This window comes from Monodon monoceros, unplaced genomic scaffold (genome assembly GCF_005190385.1).
Source record: "Monodon monoceros isolate NGI ecotype Baffin Bay Population unplaced genomic scaffold, NGI_Narwhal_1 Super_Scaffold_6, whole genome shotgun sequence".
NCBI classification, from domain to species: Eukaryota; Metazoa; Chordata; class Mammalia; order Artiodactyla; family Monodontidae; genus Monodon; species Monodon monoceros.
Window position 1 is genome coordinate 20738959 of NW_021703783.1, and position 17757 is coordinate 20756715.

The 17757-nt window shown below is 46.4% G+C and overlaps 2 protein-coding genes across 2 annotated transcripts in view; one reads left to right on the forward strand and one right to left on the reverse strand.

The window, feature by feature from the left end:
- Positions 1-5234: 5234 nt before the first annotated feature.
- On the reverse strand, positions 5235-10200 carry BHLHE41 (basic helix-loop-helix family member e41). Its single transcript, XM_029204989.1, has 5 exons — positions 9809-10200; positions 9610-9673; positions 9180-9287; positions 8742-8853; positions 5235-8278 (listed from the first exon to the last, which is right to left on the reverse strand). Exons 1-5 carry the CDS (start codon positions 9868-9870, stop codon positions 7188-7190), a joined length of 1437 nt encoding a protein of 478 aa, XP_029060822.1. The 5' UTR covers positions 9871-10200; the 3' UTR covers positions 5235-7187.
- SSPN (sarcospan) overlaps positions 7200-17757 on the forward strand; it is a 133623-nt gene continuing 123065 nt past the window's right edge. The window contains exon 1 of the mRNA XM_029204991.1: positions 7200-7274. The gene's annotated coding sequence lies outside the window, so the exon portion shown is untranslated. The remainder of the gene's footprint in view (positions 7275-17757) is intronic.

Sequence of the window (17757 nt, forward strand, 5' to 3'; positions counted from 1 at the left end):
AATGTCCTATCAGAGGGAATTTTATAATTAAGTAACTGAGGTCTTCAGGAATTGGATCCAGGGTGAAGTACCCCTGTCAAAACTGGTTTTTGAAACACTGCTGAACCTGTAAAGCCGTATATGAAAGCGAAGTTTATTACCGAGTTATGTGGCGGATACTCAGTGTGTCCACTGCGAGGCATTTGATATTCTGTGTATACACATGAGCAAACACATATGTAAAAGACTTCAAATTGAAACCGTAGCTGAAGTTTACAACACCCTAAAAATACCCCATATAAAAACTGTAGCAAATCGCCCTCTTTCCTACTTCCTCAATTCTAAAGGTTCCCTCTGTCCAGATTCAAGGCTTGCTTTAATCCCTTCTTTCATGGCGAACCTTTAGAGTTCAATAGACCCACTAGGTACGGAGGGGTAGAGGCAGAGATGGAAAGCTCACCAGATCATGTGGGGACTTCCAAACCAAGGAGGACACATTTCTGGATGTCTCCAAATTGAGTGGACAGCAAAATTGTTTAGCTCTGTCTGTGGATGTTGAAAATTGTTTTTCCAGAATTTCTCCATCATAATTTTTGCATGCTCTATGCCATAATTTGGAAAGGCTACTACCGTGATTAATCTTCTGTTGTCCACCAAAAACATATACTCTGCCTCTTAAGACCGCGAATGGACTAGCTTAACTCAGTTCATGAGAAAACAGCCTATCGCCTTCCTAACTACTACACTATGGGTAATAATATAAACAGCAGTGGAATCAAAAACCAAAACATCTTGTTCCAATCTTGGTTCTGCTACTTACTGAGCTATGTAACCTTGGACTAGTGGCTTGCTTCAGCTTCCTCCCAGAGGTTTCAAAAAACAGGCTTTAGGATTCCTTGTTTCCCTCTAGGACTCCTATCTCTCATTTCCCCTTTGGGTACTGAGTGGAGAACATGAATCATCATGCCCCTACTTGAAGGAGAGGAAGTCACCGTTAGTGTTTTTTTTTTTTTTGTAAGACGGATGAGGTGAGACAGAGCTGCTTGTGAGGTACTGTTTTTTCCCCCTCTACTTCATTAGATATTATCATGCTCTGAATGCTATTCTTTGCAGTAGGAACTATCATGACCCCTCAATCCCACCTTATGGTCCAGATCCTCAGGAGGAGATGATGGTGAGAGTCAGTATGGCAGTCAAGTTATAAAGAGACTGAGAAGTTAGGAAGTACTTGCTCAGACCTCTAGTCAAATATAGGCAGTTAAACTGTCCTGGTGCTTAGCACAGGGCCAGAGTGTGCCAGAGCCTTCTCTTTGGAGATGGACTCAGCTACTTCTCAAGGTCTTCTCAAGGTCTTCTCTGGCCCACCCAGACGAAGTTAGCAACCTTCACCCCCAAGTATTGTAATCACCCCTGCGTGGCACATGTAATTTATTTTAGTGTGGGTCTGTCACCCCCAATAGACTTTGAGATCCTCAGAGATTGTTCATCTTTGATTAGCCAGCACTTACACAGCACCTCACATATAATAGGAGCGAAACAAATGCCTGAATCCCCATACCCACTATTTCTTCAAACTCTAGGCTCAAGGAGAAAGGAATGTGTTGCAGTCCACAGGGAGTCTGAAACCTCTCACCAAAGGATTGACAATGGCTGCGTCTAAATTCAGAGGCAGCGTCAGGGCCTACACGTCCTCCCTGCCAGTTCCCCAGAATGCTTTAGCTGGGCCTGCCACCCAAGATGTCCAAAACCCAGAGGCAGAGATAACACACCAGAAGCAGGGTCCAGAGTCATCCATGAATCAAAATGCAGTATCAGTTTTCACTGATGGCCCTTGGTCCCCTATTCCTATCATCCTGAGAGAAAGAAGTGCTCATCAAATCAAACAATTTGCTTCTGCATGGGAATTTCCTTATTTTGAAGTTACTGTGGGATAAAACCATTTTTTGTGTGTAATAAAAATGATTAGAAATATATAAAGTGTCTGAAGGCTTTTGCATAAGTGTTCTGATATGGAACCTTGCTGAGAATGTGAAAGTTAAATGGAGAAAAGCAGTTGGCGGGATCAACATGTCACTGCCTCTACAAGCTCACACAATTTAGAGAAGTGCCCCTCAGGTACTCTGTTAGAACCTATTTATTCTAATTTTAGATGCATTTCAAATGGGTGTGGTTTTGGTTAAATGGTTTCCCAGCCCACAGTAAGTCAGAAGTGGCAAATCAGATAAGACTTAGGCAGGCGCTCTGACACATCAAGAAGTGATAGTTGGCAGCCTGACCCTGAGTAAAGAGACTGAAAAGCCTATAAAAACGGGTATAAGAACTCAAAAAGAATTCTGTGCAGGTGCCAGTACTCGCAGATGACGTGTGTAGTGCAAAAGTGATGTTTATAATCATGACCCTGAATTATTGAGAAAGGTTAACTTTCTCAGTAGGGTATTTTTTTCCTAAGACATGTGTAACATATTTTACTAAGCTTTTCACTAAAAATAAATAAGTAATACAGGTAAACAATGTTGGCACCTGAACATAGAAGCTTCCGTTTTCTCAACCATTGTTTCATGGGGGCACATATCATTCCCTGAAGCCACATAAATTGGGCATCACTGAATTCAGGATTTTAAAACATCAACTTTTTACAAGGTTTAGTTTTACATTTGTTTGGAGTTTTGAATATAGAACCACTGAACAAGTGCAAGAAACTCAATTTAAGACAAGTGTCCGACTCTTTTCCTGGAGCATTTTTATTTTTATTTATTTAATTTTATTTTTATTTTTTGTCTGTGTTGGGTCTCTGTTGCTGCGAACGGGCTTTCTCTAGTTGCGGCGGGCGGGGGCTACTCTTCGCTGTGGTGCTCAGGCTTCTCACTGTGGTGGCTTCTCTTGTTGCGGAGCACGGGCTCTAGGCACGCGGGCTTCAGAAGTTGTGGCATGCGGGCTCAGTAGTTGTGGCACACGGGCTTAGTTGCTCCGCGGCATGTGGGATCTTCCCGGCCCAGGGCTCGAACCCGTGTCCCCTGCATTGGCGGGAGGATTTTTAACCACTGCGCCACCATGGAGGTCCCTGGAGCATTTTTTTACAGTACATGCTGCACATGTTTTTTAGTATAAATCCCATCTTAATCACAGAAAATACGTGATAATTTTCCATGTCAATCCCCTATTAAATTCTATGAAAAACTGGAACTTACATTGGACTTAGGCATGCACTGTATATTCATTTTGAATTTATTTAAAACAGCACAGTTAGAACAATGGGTGGGCCTAAATATGTTGATCTGAGGGTCCAACGGATTAAGGATTTTTGTTTAATGAAAAACATCAGATTGCTCTCTGAAATAAAATACTATGATCACAATAGTATAGACAGCTTTTAGCATTATAATGGGCTTAACTCGTTCATGAGGGCTCTGTTCATTTTTTTTTTTCCCCCGGTACGCGGGCCTGTCACTGTTGTGGCCTCTCCCGTTGCGGAGCACAAGCTCCGGACGCGCAGGCTCAGCGGCCATGGCTCACGGGCCCAGCCGCTCCGCGGCATGTGGGATCTTCCCGGATCGGGTCATGAACCCGTGTCCCCTGCATCGGCAGGCGGACTCTCAACCACTGCACCACCAGGGAAGCCCGGCTCTGTTCATTTCTGTCTAAAGTAAAAGCCCCTAGTCTGTCCAGCCTTGTCTTCCCAGAAGCTCAAATGGCAATCACCTCCCGTGGAGAGGTTCAGAATCGACCCGTGACATAGACGGGAACAGCCTGAGGCTTCTTTGACATACTTTTGATGGGCAATAACAAAATTTATGGCCTGTATGGCTAGTAACAGACAACTAAATGAAAAATAGTTTTCACAATGATAGGAACTAAAACTCCAGTCATACTTTAAAGAGCTATTAAAATGTAGTGTCTAGTGCCTTAAAAGTGTGCTTAGCTCTTTGTGGGAAGAAAGGATGTTTATCAGTTCAATATAAACTTTGCTAAGAGATATGTGTATGTAAAATTAATTCGTGTAATACTATACATGTAAAATATTATTGACTCAAGATTCATATTTGTCGTATATTGAAAAATCACATATAATACAAAGGGTTTAGGCTAAACTTGACCGCTCTAGGTATAGAATCCTCCTTAGCAAATTATGACGATTCCAGTCTTTTGGTTCATTAAAATAAATCAATGACCAAAATAACATTTTTCAGATGCAATCCGGACAATATTATTTTGCAGTTCTATCCTCACTAACTTTATCCTATTACTATGCTAGTATAGAGGCATCTGGACTAAACAACTAATCTATAAAATCTGGTCCAACCCTAAGGTTTTTTGTTTTATTATACCAAAATCATACAAATGCTAAAAAATTTTATTATCCTGACTTACTTTGCATCTTTTTTTGGCTATGAAACACATGATTACAATATGACATTAACATGTAGCTCAAAATATTTTAAATGCTACTTTTTTCCATTATTCTGGTTTGGGCAGAACATTTTTCTAAAGTTCAATAACTTACAATGCTCAAAAATCCTACATGGTTTTGTAATGTTAATTTTTATTGCCTTTTCCTGTGATTTATTCATGATGTTTCATGAATGCTGCCCAAATTCGGTTTATTTGGTTCAAGATGCTGCAACGGGAAGTAGGTCACTGACTGGGGGATACAACAGACCTGGCCTCTAGTGCTGGCTCCAGGTAGCTTTGTGGCCTTGGGAAGATATCTGATATCTCTGGGCTTCATTTCTCTCATATTTAAAAGGCAGGGGCTGGACAGCTGATCTCCGAGGTTCCTTCCGGCTCCACTTTCTATGACTTGCAGTTTGGTTGCCATAAAGTCAGCAGAGGGAGCACTTTTTCTACATCTCATAAATTTTGACTATTATTTCAACACCTTTCAAAAATCAAGGGGTTTGTGAAGAACATTATTGAAACTAAATATTGACAATCTTTTGCACAGTTGGTATCAAATCACAAATTTGATTATAAAGTTGAGAAAAGTCTAGACATAATTATTTCTGTTCCTTGAATTCCATGATAAAATCCCACAAAAGAATTATTTTATAAAGGCTAAGAAGCTAAAATATACCGAGAAATTAACCACCCCTAAGTGATAGAGTATCTATACGGGATCCAGTGAAAGAGAAGCACCAGACCACACAACAGAGGCTACCTGGTGTCAAAGATGAAAAGCTCCATCAGTCATAAAAACATTAGCAAACTGGGTCTAACATAAACCATGGAAGTGACTGGTAGGTTTTTCTTTTGCACTTTTCATGTAGATATATTGGGAACAACCAAGTAGACACAGCCAGAGCCTGGAGGCTTGCAAGAGATTGCAAATGTGTGATATCAAACCAGTGACAAATAAAGTTGTGTATCTGAGAACCTAAATGACTTTTATCCCTATATTCATAGATTATCTTAAAACTATCCGAGCATCCATTATGTCTTTTTAATTATTAGACAATCTCATAGCGTACGTATATTAAAGTTTTTATTCCTTAGTAAGAATTTTAAAATCACAAAATAGCGTGGCAATATTAATTTTAGGTAATAGAATTTGTGGAGTGCTGAAAATACTAGAATATAAAGATAATTTCTAGTTTATCTTCACATACTAAACTTTTCTAAACCAGCTGGTTCTTGCAGACAGTGTTTATTTATTTTTTTTAATAATTTAAGACAGCATAAGCTTGTACCAAGCATAAGCATTGTAACAAAAGTGCAACTTTTCAGCAAATCCTCCCCCAAAGATATTTTAACTCAAAATATCATTAGCACATATTTTCTCCCTACAAAAATAGCATGTCAGACATCATTAATTGGATGTATTAACAACTATGTACATAAGAGCCACCTTGTAGGCTAAGAGTTTAACGTTGTTTAAACACAGCGTTTGAGGCAAACAGTAGCAACAGCAGCAGCAAATGCACCAAACTGACTAAAAGACCCAGATATTTTCTTCACTCATAGTCAGACTGTTGTGTCTCACCCCTTACATAACATTCAAGTGAGATTTCTCACAGTGCTACCTTGGCAACAAACTAAAAATATCTAGACAAGGTCTTGGTTTAAGCCTTATTAAAAAAGCTTTCTTTGTGATTATCTGGTATCTGGTTTGGTCTCCAGAAAATACATAGACTTGGAGATAGGAAGGCCTCACAGGGCTTCGTTCCACATCTTTACAGCATTTCCAACCCAAACGGACCAGTTTAATGCTTTCCTCCTCCACTCTTGTGAATTAACAGAATATAGGATAAATCAGTTTGGACTTGTTTTTCTTTTTCTTTTTTTTTTCAAGTTCAGCGCACATTCTTTTTTTGTTTTTTAACACCAAGATGATACAAACTTAGAAACATGATGGATTAAATAATGACAGGGTGAAAACAGATGCACTCAATTTCATATATATATATATATGAAATTAAGATGAGTTAATTGATTCACGGTCTATTTCTCAATAAAGTGCTAGCAAATGTACTGAGAATGACTCTGGCCTTCCTTATCCATCTCCTTCCCTGACTTAGTTCTGACGTTGGCCCAACTCCACATCTCCTTAAACAAGCGCAACTTACTAAGAGACACCATTCACACCACTTCAGAATAGGTTGCAACGTGAGCGACTGCATCCTCACCGCTTCCTCTTTGAAAAATATACGCCTCTTGAAAAGCTGAACATTATGAAATACTGAGGACTAAGTTGAATTCTAAAAGGTCCTCCTTCTATTTGTGGAAATCTTCCTAAAGCAAGCAGGACAGCTTTGAGACGCAGGCAGACAGCAGCTACCTGCGGTTCCACGTCAGCTCCTCCGCCACCTTTCCCCTACCCTGGTTCAGCGAGCTCACTCGCTGAGCAGACCCTTCTCACTTCCTCGAGAATTCGGTCCTATATTTTAAAAGACAATGGAACGTGGCCTAAAAGAAGGCAAAACTTATTAAGGGGAGTTCTTTAAAGAAAAAAGAATACCTATGAGGTTCTTGTACAGCTGGTGGGAGAAGAAAGGGATGTTGGTGTGTGGAGGTTGGTGGTTGGTGGGCGGTGAGGGATGAGCAAAACAGGAACTCCAAACGTACACAAAACACCTGTGGTTTTTTTGCTTGTTATGTTTTGTTTTCTTTTAAGCCCGTCGTGCATCTCTTACACTTCCTCCCTTGAAAACGTTAAGGGTGTTTTAACTTATGATTCCGCGTGAACCCGGGTCCCTTCTAAGCGGAGCAAGGATTCAGGGGGTTTCCTTTCCTGGCTGCGACGGATCTTCCTGAGCGGAGCTCTCCGGGTTCCCCGGCTCGCTGCGGCCGGCGAAGGGCAGGTGGGTGCGGCCGTGCGGGGGCGGCGGGTGCAGCGCCCCAGGGGGCGCCACCTCGTGCGGCAGGAGGGTCGCGGCAGCGGCGGCTGCCGCCTTCTCGGGAGGAGGCGACAACACGGAGGACAGGCAGGGGAAGGCGGCGGCGGCGGCGGCGGCGGCGGCGGCGGCCGGGGCGGGGATGCCGGGGTACAGTAGTGGGAACGGGGCGGCGGCCGCCGCCGGGTACAGGTACTTCTCCAGGCCGCTCTTGTCCAGGAAGGGCTGCACGTAGGCGGCGGCCGCCGAAGGCGAGAGGAAGTAGAAGGGCAGGCAGAAGGGGGCCGCGGCGGCCGCAGGCTGCGCGAAGGGCGCGCCCCCGCCTCCGCCGAACGCCACCAGCGAGCTGAGCAGGGCAGCGTCGGGTCTCAGCAGCGCGGCCGGGGCGGCCGGGTCGGGCCCCAAGAGCGCGGCGGCCGCCGCCGCCGCGCCGCCCCCCAGGCCGCCGCCGCTGCGGGAATCCAGCTTCATCCTCTTGGGCGCCGGCGAGTCCTCCCCGGGGGGCTCCTGCTTGATGGTGACGCGGCTTGCCCCCGCGCCTTTGCCCTTCTCGCGGTCCGGCCTCGCCTCGGCCTCGCCGCCGTAGCCGCTGTCGGTGTCCGTGTCGTTCTCGGCGGCGAGCTCGGCGCTGGGCTGAGTCCGCTGGATGACCGGCACGCAGTGGGCGAGGGGCTCCAGCTTCTGCCCGGCGCGCTCCAGGCAGGGGGCGGCCCCGGACCCGGCGGGGGTGGCGGCCGAGGGCACGCCGGTGCCTTTGCTCAGAGGAACCTGTTGAGTCAACAGCTGGGGGGTGGGCAAGAACTGGGTGGCCACGGCGTGCAAGTGGTTGATCAGCTGGACACACCGCGGCTCCCTGGGCGTCCAGCTCTCAAACCGGGCGAGGTATTGCAAGACTTCTTTGGCGCATGTTTGAAATCCCGAATGGAACGCATCCAAGTCGGACTGAATGGGCGATTTCAGAGATCGCTCCCCTAGGATGAGGAAGGGGTGAGGGGCGGGGGTGGGGAACAGAGGAATGGAGGCAAGAAGAAAAATACCGACGTTAAAACATCTGCTTATCACGTGGGCCCTGCATTGACTAAAGTGATCTCGGTTTTTCCTCCGTATTCGAGTGATATAAGCCACCGGTTGCCCAGAGGTGGGAGGAGTGGGGAGGGGGGGAGGCGCTCTACTCCCCGCTGAAAAACCGAAGTGGAGAGGGCGCAGCCGCCACTTTAAATACAAATCTGACTCCTCTGAGTTCGGCTGAAAGCCTTTAGGATGCTTCGGGAAATGGGCACTTTCCAGTGAAGGGAAAGTGTAAGCAATTTAACAAATGAAAGTGAGCCCGTGGGCCCCAGGAAGGAGGTGGGGCTGGGGGAAGAGTCCTAACACTGCTCCTCTGTGGGCTGCCCGGCTTCCTCGGGGTGGGCTGGCTTCCCTGAACTGACTTACCATTCTGTAAAGCAATTATCTTCTGATGCTGCTGCTCCGTTAAGGCTGTTAAAGCTTTTAAGTGTTTCAAAGTTAATTCCAAGACCACTGCTTTCTCCAGGTGCCCCAGAGTCTGCAGTGCAAAAAAAAAAGGGGGCACTTGGTGACTTAAAAACACACATTTGGCTTCACTGGCTCTCCAGTCAGCACAGCAACTTAAGCAAACACTTTGAAAGAAGTACTATTCCTATACTTCTTGAGCTTTCCACAATACAGTTTATAAATGATTTCTTGCCTTCAGTTGTGAACACCTACTCTTGAGTTTGCAGGAAACTCTACCCTCTATAGCACAGGTTGTAAGGAATCTGATATTTACATTTATTCTTATATCTCTGGGAGTAGTACCAGGCTATTAACACGCCCTTGGAGAGCGGCAAAGAATAAAAATCTGCATCTTACTGTCAACTTTAGATGTTCAGGCAGTAAGTCTTTCAGCTGAGCGATGCATTCATTAATTCGGTCTCTTCTTTTCTTTTCTATTAATCTGTGCGGTAATTTGTAGGTATCCTTAATATATGAGAGTCATGGAAGAGAGAAAACAATAAGCTAAACATTCATTTACTGGATATTACAATACCGCCGCCCCACCACCAAAAAAAAAAACTGTGAGAAACTATGCCCAAGACAACTCTTTCCTCTGGACTGTTCTGAAATGCAATTTAAATTCAGGTATGATGTTTAATCTCCCCTTGAGAGTATCCCGCAAACCACTTAAAATTCACAGTCGGGGAAGCTGGAATATATTTGCGGGCAGAGCTTCGCTGTGAAATCAATGGCCCTAATTAACTATCCAGACAGGTTATGAGGAACATCAGAAACTTACACTTACCTTGCTATCGTCTCGCTTCATGCTTCTTTTGGGCTTACACATATACAAAGAGGGATAATCCAGTCTGCAAAACAGAAATCAGCATCAGGCATCCATTCGGGGAGGGGCTCTGCCCTCGCCCGCTCCATACCACTTTCTGGAGAAGAAAAAAATCAAACTGAAGCCTAGACAGATATTCGCAAGGGTGCGTGCACCTTACCCTATAAAATCTCTATGTTCCAGTAACTGTCTCTCTTGCAAATGAGGAATTCCTTCGTCCATGTTCCACCGCTGTCCGTTTCCTCTGTTTCGATTTTTGGGGATCTGTTCTATAATCTGTGGGACGGTAGCTTTGGGAGATCTTGGGGGGATCTGTACGTCTCCAGTCTCTCTCTCTCTCTCTCCCTCTTCAGTGCAGTGTTGAAAGTGTGAAGCGGTTGGTCCCCTCCTCCCACCGTGCTCGCTCTCTCGCACACACACGCACACACACGCACGCACACTCGCGCCGGCCCCACTGCGCTGGTAGTTTGCTCTCACTCCGGGCAGTGTTTGGCCACAGGGCACGCGCGTCGCCGGCCAGACCAGCACCCAGCTCACGTGCGGAACGTACCATCCGCGGTCCAGCCCAGAGGGGGGCGGGGGAGGAGGGGCCGGGCCGGGAGGGGGCGTCTGGAGAAAGCTGCGAGGGAGGGCAAACGGCGGGAGGGGGCGGGGACACCTGATCAGGGCCACCGGAAAGGAAAAACAACTTCAGCCAAGATATTCATCTTCCCGAGGGCGGTGCAGTCAGCTGGGGGAGTGTGTGTGTGTGGGGGGGGGGGCGCCGGGGGGTGCAGGGCAGCCAGGGCTTCCTCGGCTCGGAAGTGAGACTCCCTCAATCCGTCCGTCATTGCGGTTCAGGAACGTGAACGTGGCTTTTTGCTTTTCCACCGACTGTGCTATTGGTTTGGACCAGAAAAAGGAAAGAGAAAGGGAATTCGCGGTGGGTCAACTTCAGTCCCAAAGGACAATTTGGAGACTTGTTTGCTCACCGCTCGGTTGCCGGCGGGGACCCCTTAGCCCTGATTGGAGGTTGCCCCGAAAGGGGACAACTTGAAATCCGCTCCCTGAAGGATTTAAAATAAACTAAAATGTAGCCAGTGGGTCAGAATGTCGCAATCCAAGTGTCTTTCGGCCACACAGTGTCCCTGGGCCACCCAAACTTCCCGCAGCAGCCGGAATTGCGGTGCCACTAATCACAGCCGCAGATGACGACGTTTGGGGCCTCAGGCTCTCCCCGAGGAACGCGGCAGGGAGGGAGGGGGTGAGGAAGGGGTGGCACGAGAGGGGCTACCGCGGAAAGCGATGCAGCATTATCACTCGCTGGCTAAACTCCGCCGCGCCCCGGGTGGCGCTGCGTGCCTTCCCCGCCCCCTCCCCCCTCGTGTGATAAGCGACTCCGGGAGTGTGCAGAGCCCACGTTTACTACCGCTGGCACCTCCAAAGCCTCCTTCCTTAATCTTGTCTCAAACGGGTACCAGCACAGGGCCAGCAACGTGATCCGACCTGCAGCTGCTGCCACATCACTGCGCGGGGAACCGGTGCGCGCGCGCGCTCGCCCTGCAGCCGCGGCGCCCGGCGCGGGGAAAGCACAGGCCAGCACCAGCCGGGCTACCTTTCCCCAGAGCCACCTCGGGAGCATGACTCACTGCTAGTGAGAGTTACCGGGAGGTGCCCGCAGTTGCGCACTGCCCCTGCCGCTTGGAACGGCGGACGGCAAGGGGCCTTGGAGGCCGGGGGAAAAGCGCGTCCTGCGGGACTCCCGGGTCTCCGGTCCCGCTGCCGCCGCTCGGGTCTGCCAGGGCGGGGATGGAGAGAATAGATATTAATCTCTCTATATACAGGTAGATAGATGGCAAACCAAACGTCTTTCCTTCCTGCATTCTCCCGGGTGATCCCCGAAACATTCTTTATTGCCAGTGGCGCGTGAACCAAGGGGAGAACTACGCCGAATGCACGCGCACCAGGGCGCAGCAGGGACTGGGGCCGTCGCTACGTGTCCCACGGCCCGCCCCGCCGAGCGCGGGTTCCGGGGACGGATCTGGGTCGCGGGAAGCGGCGGCTGGGAGGAGGTCACGTGTCTGCGGGAGTCGCGTCTCTTCCCAGCCTCCAGGAGCAGCCGGGGCCGCGGCAGCGCTGCTGCAGTCTCCCGAGTCCTGGGCGGAGACGCGCCGCGTCTGGCTTCGTGACTCCGGAGGCGGCGGCGGCGGCCCAAGCTCACCCCCGCGTGAGGAGACGCTCGCGGTCCGTCCACTTCATCTGCTTAGAGGGCCCTTTAAGATCTCTCGACCTTCTCCAAGAGGGAGGCTTATTTGCACCAAATAGGCAATTTAATCATGATAATGCTTAAAAGAAAAAGTATTTTTTTTAATCCTAATTCTACTTTATACCTAGAGCCAGCCTCTCTCTTGTTTTCAAGTGATTAGGTGATTAATTCCCTTTGGTGGGGAGGACAATTTGTAGTCCTAAAAGCGGCATACCCCTGCAGTACTGTATCGTTTGGTCCTCTCGTTCTAAATTGACACCCCTACCCCAAAAAAAGCAGAGGAGGCGGGGGGGGGGGAGGGATGTCGTCAAGGTGAATAATTTAAAAAAATGAAATACCAGCTCCCCTTATGGGTTTCTGACGGTTTGGAGAAGGAAGAGGGTGTAAATATAAGTATGGCTGGAGTATTTAGTGAAAATGAAGTGAAGATTGGATCACTGCATCTTGGCTTTGTCGGTAGAGCGGACCAGACGCAAGTCAGACAGCTCATCAGGGCAAACCTTAGGGGGCAAGTCTGGGGCAGACTCTAAGGCAATAGGAGAAACTGGGAAGGAAGTCTAGAAGATCAGAGGTGTTAATTTTGGATGTAAACTTCCCCTAATTCAAAGACAAAGAGGCCTTGCTGCAAATGAAGCCTTTCCTGTTACCACTCTTATCTCCCCTCTCCTCAAGTGTTCTGTTCCAACATTTCTGTTTTCTCTTTCACTCCTTTCTTTTTCTGACACCCAGCTCAAGCTGTAAGTGGAGTCTTTTCTAATGTTTGGTCTCCTTTGTTATCCTCAGTCCTTCTTTTCTTCTTCTTCCCTATTTCATGCCCACCTTTTTATTCTTGTTTCCCTTTTACTTTTCTTTTTTTTCACCTTATATTTTTCTCTTTCTACCTTCCCCCCATTAAATGTCTGCTTTTCCTCTTTCCCTATAGCTTTCGTTCTCTTATTTGCTTTTTGTCTTTTTCAGTTTCTCACCTTGATCACTCTTCTTGCTATTCACTCCCCTTAAACTTGAGTCCTATTCTTTTCTTTCTCAGACTTTTGCCTTCTGTAACATCGAGGCTCTGAATGTCCCTTTGCTGCAAGGAGGATGTAACAATAGCTGACAAATATATAGCATTTAAGATTAGGGTCCAGACACCATTCTAAGGGCTTTTAATATAGTAACTCACGAATCCTTTCCACAATCTTATAAGGTAGATACTATTATTGTCTCCATTCCTCAGATGAGAAAATAGACACATAGGGAGATTACAAAATATGCCCATGGTCCCAGACCCAGGATTTAAGCACAGACAGTAGGCTCCAGTGTCTATGCCCTTCACTATTACCGCCTGATGTGAATAGTGAGGGCCGAGATCTAAATGTTAACTAGCTGTTTCAGGGATGTTTTTTAATTTACCAGTGTGACTGTGCACATTTGTTGTAGTGTGTATGTGTGTTCAAATGTACTGGAGCTCATGGCAGAGAAATAAAAAGGTATGAAAAAAAGAAGGGTGGCAGTGTTTTGTCAGTAATTCCATGGGCATCTAGCTCCAAATGTATTGGTTTAAACCCAAATATCTTAATTAATTGTTATAATTTCATACATATGGACAGATGGAAGTACAGTTTAGAAGAAGGCTAATGATGACCAGCAGTTCATTTCCACTGAGCAAACTAAGCCAAACTCCAATGTGAAGGCTCAGGTTAGTAATAGGAAAGTTCACCTGTGGTGAGGTTAGAAAGGGAAAAAAACTCCCCTGTCTAACAAAGGAACAGAAGACTAGAATGTCCTCTTTGGGTATGTTTAAAAATAGGTTGAGTCTTATCTTTTCAGGAAGGTTTAATACTGTCCTGCTGAAAGCCAAGGAGCTGCAAGATGAGCCCAAAACCCCTTTGAGCCTATAATTAAAGAATTCTGTGATGCTTTGATTTCAATTAAAGATACCCATCTTTCTCCTTTTAAGGGTTAGGCTGGGAGCTGCTTCCATTGCTTTCTTTTGGTTAAGTAGGGAAATCACTACCTATAGAGACTCTAATTAAAGGAAACACCCCAGGTCCCACCCCTCTCCTCTCACCCCTGCCTAAGTATTCTAAGCCCGATACTCATTCTAGTCACCTTGTGACTTTGCAAGTTCTTATCGTGTTTGCTTGCAAAGTCTTGAATTTCCAACAGAAAGCGAACTCTCCTGGGAGCATTAACGTTTCCATGGAGAAGAGGTTTTCTGCCTTTTTAGGGTTCTACAAGCCTTACCACTCTCCTGGAGAGGTGACTAGGGTGTTTGGGATAAACTACCTGTGCATCTCTAATGGCTTTAAAGGCCCTGGATCTGCCCAGGGGTGTGGCGCCTCCTGCCTGTACTGCTGTAAAGATGTACCATCAGGTGTGCAGATGCCTTTCTTCATCACCTCTGTTTTGGGTAGTGGACAAGAATTTAGTCATTCTACATTATTTTACATCAAAAACGTCATCAATCAGTGTAAGAAAATCTAAAAGAAAAAGTTTAGGGTTGATGCTAAAATCAAGGTGGGGACCATGGGGGGCAGGGACCAGAGTGGGATGATAGATCAGGGATGTGTGAAGCTCCTCGGAATCCCTCCTTTGGGCATGCACACTGCTGTCACTGTTAGTGTTTTCAGGCACACCGCTGGAGCAAGGTACATCGCCTCACAGGAGGATCTTAGGAGAAGAGAAACCCCACTGCTATTCACCAGAAGCCAAATATGACTTTAAACCATTGATAATGCTATTTGCTAAAGGCACCAGATTTAAAATCCCAGAATAGAAGGCTGGGTTTTCTAGTTGCATCTTCAGTAAATTAGCACAAGTAACCCTATTTATAATCCCTTCCTTCCTTTCTTTCTTTCTTTCTTTCCCTCCCTCCCTTCCTCCCTCCCTTCTTCCTTCCTTCCTGGCTGAGTTGTGTCCAGGTCTTTGTTGCTGCACATGGGCTTTCTCTAGTTGTGGTGAGCAGGGGCTACTCTTTGTTGTGGTGCGCGGGCTTCTCATTGTGGTGGCTTCTCTTGTTGTGGAGCACGGGCTCTAAGTGCACAGGCTTCAGTAGTTGTGGCACACGGGCTCAGTAGTTGTGACTCGTGGGCTCTAGAGCGCAGGCTCAGTAGTTGTGGCGCACGGGCTTAGTTGCTCTGCGGCATGTAGGATCTTCCTGGACCTGGGCTCAAACCCGTGTCCCCTGCATTGGCAGGTGGATCGTTAACCACTGTGCCACTAGGGAAGTACCCTGTTTAATTTGTAAAAGAACTTCAGGGGCTTCCCTGGTGGCGCAGTGGTTGAGAGTCCGCCTGCCGATGCAGGGGACACGGATTCGTGCCCCGGCCTGGGAAGATCCCACATGCCGCGGAGCGGCTGGGCCCGTGAGCCATGGCCGCTGAGCCTGCGCGTCCGGAGCCTGTGTTCCGCAACGGGAGAGGCCACAACGGTGAGAGGCCCGCGTACCGCAAAAAAAAAAAAAAAAGAACTTCAGTCTTTCTGTAGACTATCAATTAATGTGTTTTTGTGGTTGTAAACATACACATGAATCACATTTTATGTTTATGTAACATTGCTCAAGAAGTTTATACACTTATTAGTCTTTGCATAGCAACACAGAGCAGATAATATTAAGTATAGGAAATGAATTTTATTACTGCTGAAATTATCTGTAGTTTTGTGAATATCATAAACACTCATGCATGTGGTCCCGAATTTAACATATGCGCAATGTTCCTGGAGTTCTTACATACAAAAGACAACTAGGGGAGAGCCAAGTCTAAGACCACTGTAGGGGGATCTCCCTGGCTCTCCTCTTCGTAAGTATTTGCCTGTTCCCTCCCATGCCCAGGTTCTTCTCATACTGATTGAGGTTGATCCAGAATGAGACCGAAAAGTAGAGAGAGAAGCAGATGACAAATCCATAAGGATTTCCACAAAGTGATCCCTGCCTTTTTCTGGGTTCTCCTGGCCTAGCTGTATAGTGGAAACAAGAGAGGCTGCATGAAGCGGGAGCCTTTTAACTCCTGTGTTTCCCTTGTCACTGCTGATGAAAATCCCTAGAAATGCTTCAGAGAGATGCATGTTTGCATTATTGCGAAACACAAATAGGAATAAGATGTACTAGACAGCCACTTACCTCACCTGCCCATTAGGGGCATGGTCCTTGAATCCATTTTCAGATGGTGTCCACCCAGTGCAGAGAGCTAGCTGTAATAGAGACTGTTGCTTTATAAAGGCAGCAAAAGACTAGATTTAACCTACACTTAGAACTATTGGTATAAATTTTATTCAATAGTTAAATTAAAACAAGAATTCATATATAATTACCCAAAAATTATTATGTTCCTGATATTAACTTATAATCCTCATTCACAAGGAAACTAATGGAAACCTACGCTAGGTGTGAGTATCAGTTAAGAACTGCATTTGAGCCAAAATAACAGCAGCTTAAACAAATTAGGAATTTCTTTTTTGGTCCCATAAAAGAAGTCTAGAGGAAAGGAGTCCAGGGGTAATGTGAAGTAGTAATAGTGCCATCACTATACCAGACTTATGCTCCATTCTACACCAGCTTCCATCCGTCCTCAAGATTGCCTCATAGTCATAAGATGGCTGCTGGAGCTCCTGCAGGGAAGGATAAAAGGGTGTCTACCAGCTGAGCAAGTCTCTTTTAAAGAGCTTTTCTTATAAGCTCTACCCAATGACTTCTGCTTTGCCCAATCCTATCACAAGGGACTAAAAATACAGGTTTTTATTTAAGGCTCCTCCAATAATGTAGGGAGTTCTTTAGTAAAGAGGGAGCAGAGAATGGATATTGGGTTGGCACTAGCCATCTCTATGGTGGTCCAACTAAAGGAAATAGCTTGTTCGGGTTCTCTTTTTTTTTTTCTTCAGAGCGTCGTTTTTTCTCCACTATGCCATATGTGTTGGCAGTGTCCCTTTATGTATGAGGGTATTTAATACCAATTTCAGAAAATTTTCAGTCTTTCCATCTGCAATTGCATGTGTTTAACTAACTCCTTAAGCCATGGTCTTTAACATCTGTATTTTTAAGTTCTAATAATTGCAGAAATCTGTTTAGAGAGGGAATTTAAAAGGCTTTGCTCTACTTCCTGTAGAATGCAAATTGCAGCTGCGTGTTTTCTGGGAAATGATTTTCTTCCTTTTAACGTAGTGGCATCTGTCCTCTAGCTATGCCTTCTGCCCCCGGCATTTGAATTGAAGAGAGCAACTTCCAGCAAAAATGCACCTTCTGATAGTTCCCACCTGAAGGGAGTTGGATTTTGCTCTTCATCTACTTCAAGACACGTTGATATAATATACAGTGGCTTTGGGATCAGGAGATTAGGAGAAGAGCTTTGTGACTGTGTTGGGTTCTGGAGCAAATGAGGGAGGAGAGAAGAGGTATGTGAGTACAGTAGAATGGGAGCAGCGGAGCCACTCTCTAAGGCTGGAATTGGGAGGTGAATTCTGGAAGAGAATGCAGCTTTGGAACATTTTAGTGGGCAGGTATTAAGGCAGGTGTCTTACAAACATTAGTTAGTTCTCTCCATTCTTTGAATGAGGCACCACTAACTCCACTTTATAGATAGACAAACTCAGGTTTAGAGACTTCAGATAACTTGTCTTTGCTGTGTAGTAAGTAGCAAAGCCAGGCAATAGGGAACCGAGGCCTGAGGTGTGCTCCTGGGGTTGTCACCGGCAGGAGTCCAGGGTTCTAACAGCCACCTTCTCCCTTCAGCCCCCAAGGGGATCCCCCAGCCAAGACTTTCACCTCCCTTAGTAAAGCCCCTTCTCCAGGCTTTGGGAGCCATCACCAGAGGCTGTTTCGAGGAGTTGCTGAGAAATGAAGAAAGTGGTGAGAGGGGCCATTCTTGATCCCATTCTAGTTGTGGAGT

Excerpts from the sequence above, each read along its gene's own strand:
- BHLHE41 (XM_029204989.1), bottom strand. The coding sequence starts at position 9,870 with ATGGACGAAGGAATTCCTCATTTGCAAGAGAGACAGTTACTGGAACAT. Across the intron at positions 8,854-9,179 it reads CTGAACATCTAAAGTTGACA|ACTCTGGGGCACCTGGAGAA; the intron begins GTAAGATGCAGA and ends TTTGCACTGCAG. Across the intron at positions 8,279-8,741 it reads GATAATTGCTTTACAGAATG|GGGAGCGATCTCTGAAATCG; the intron begins GTAAGTCAGTTC and ends TCCTCATCCTAG.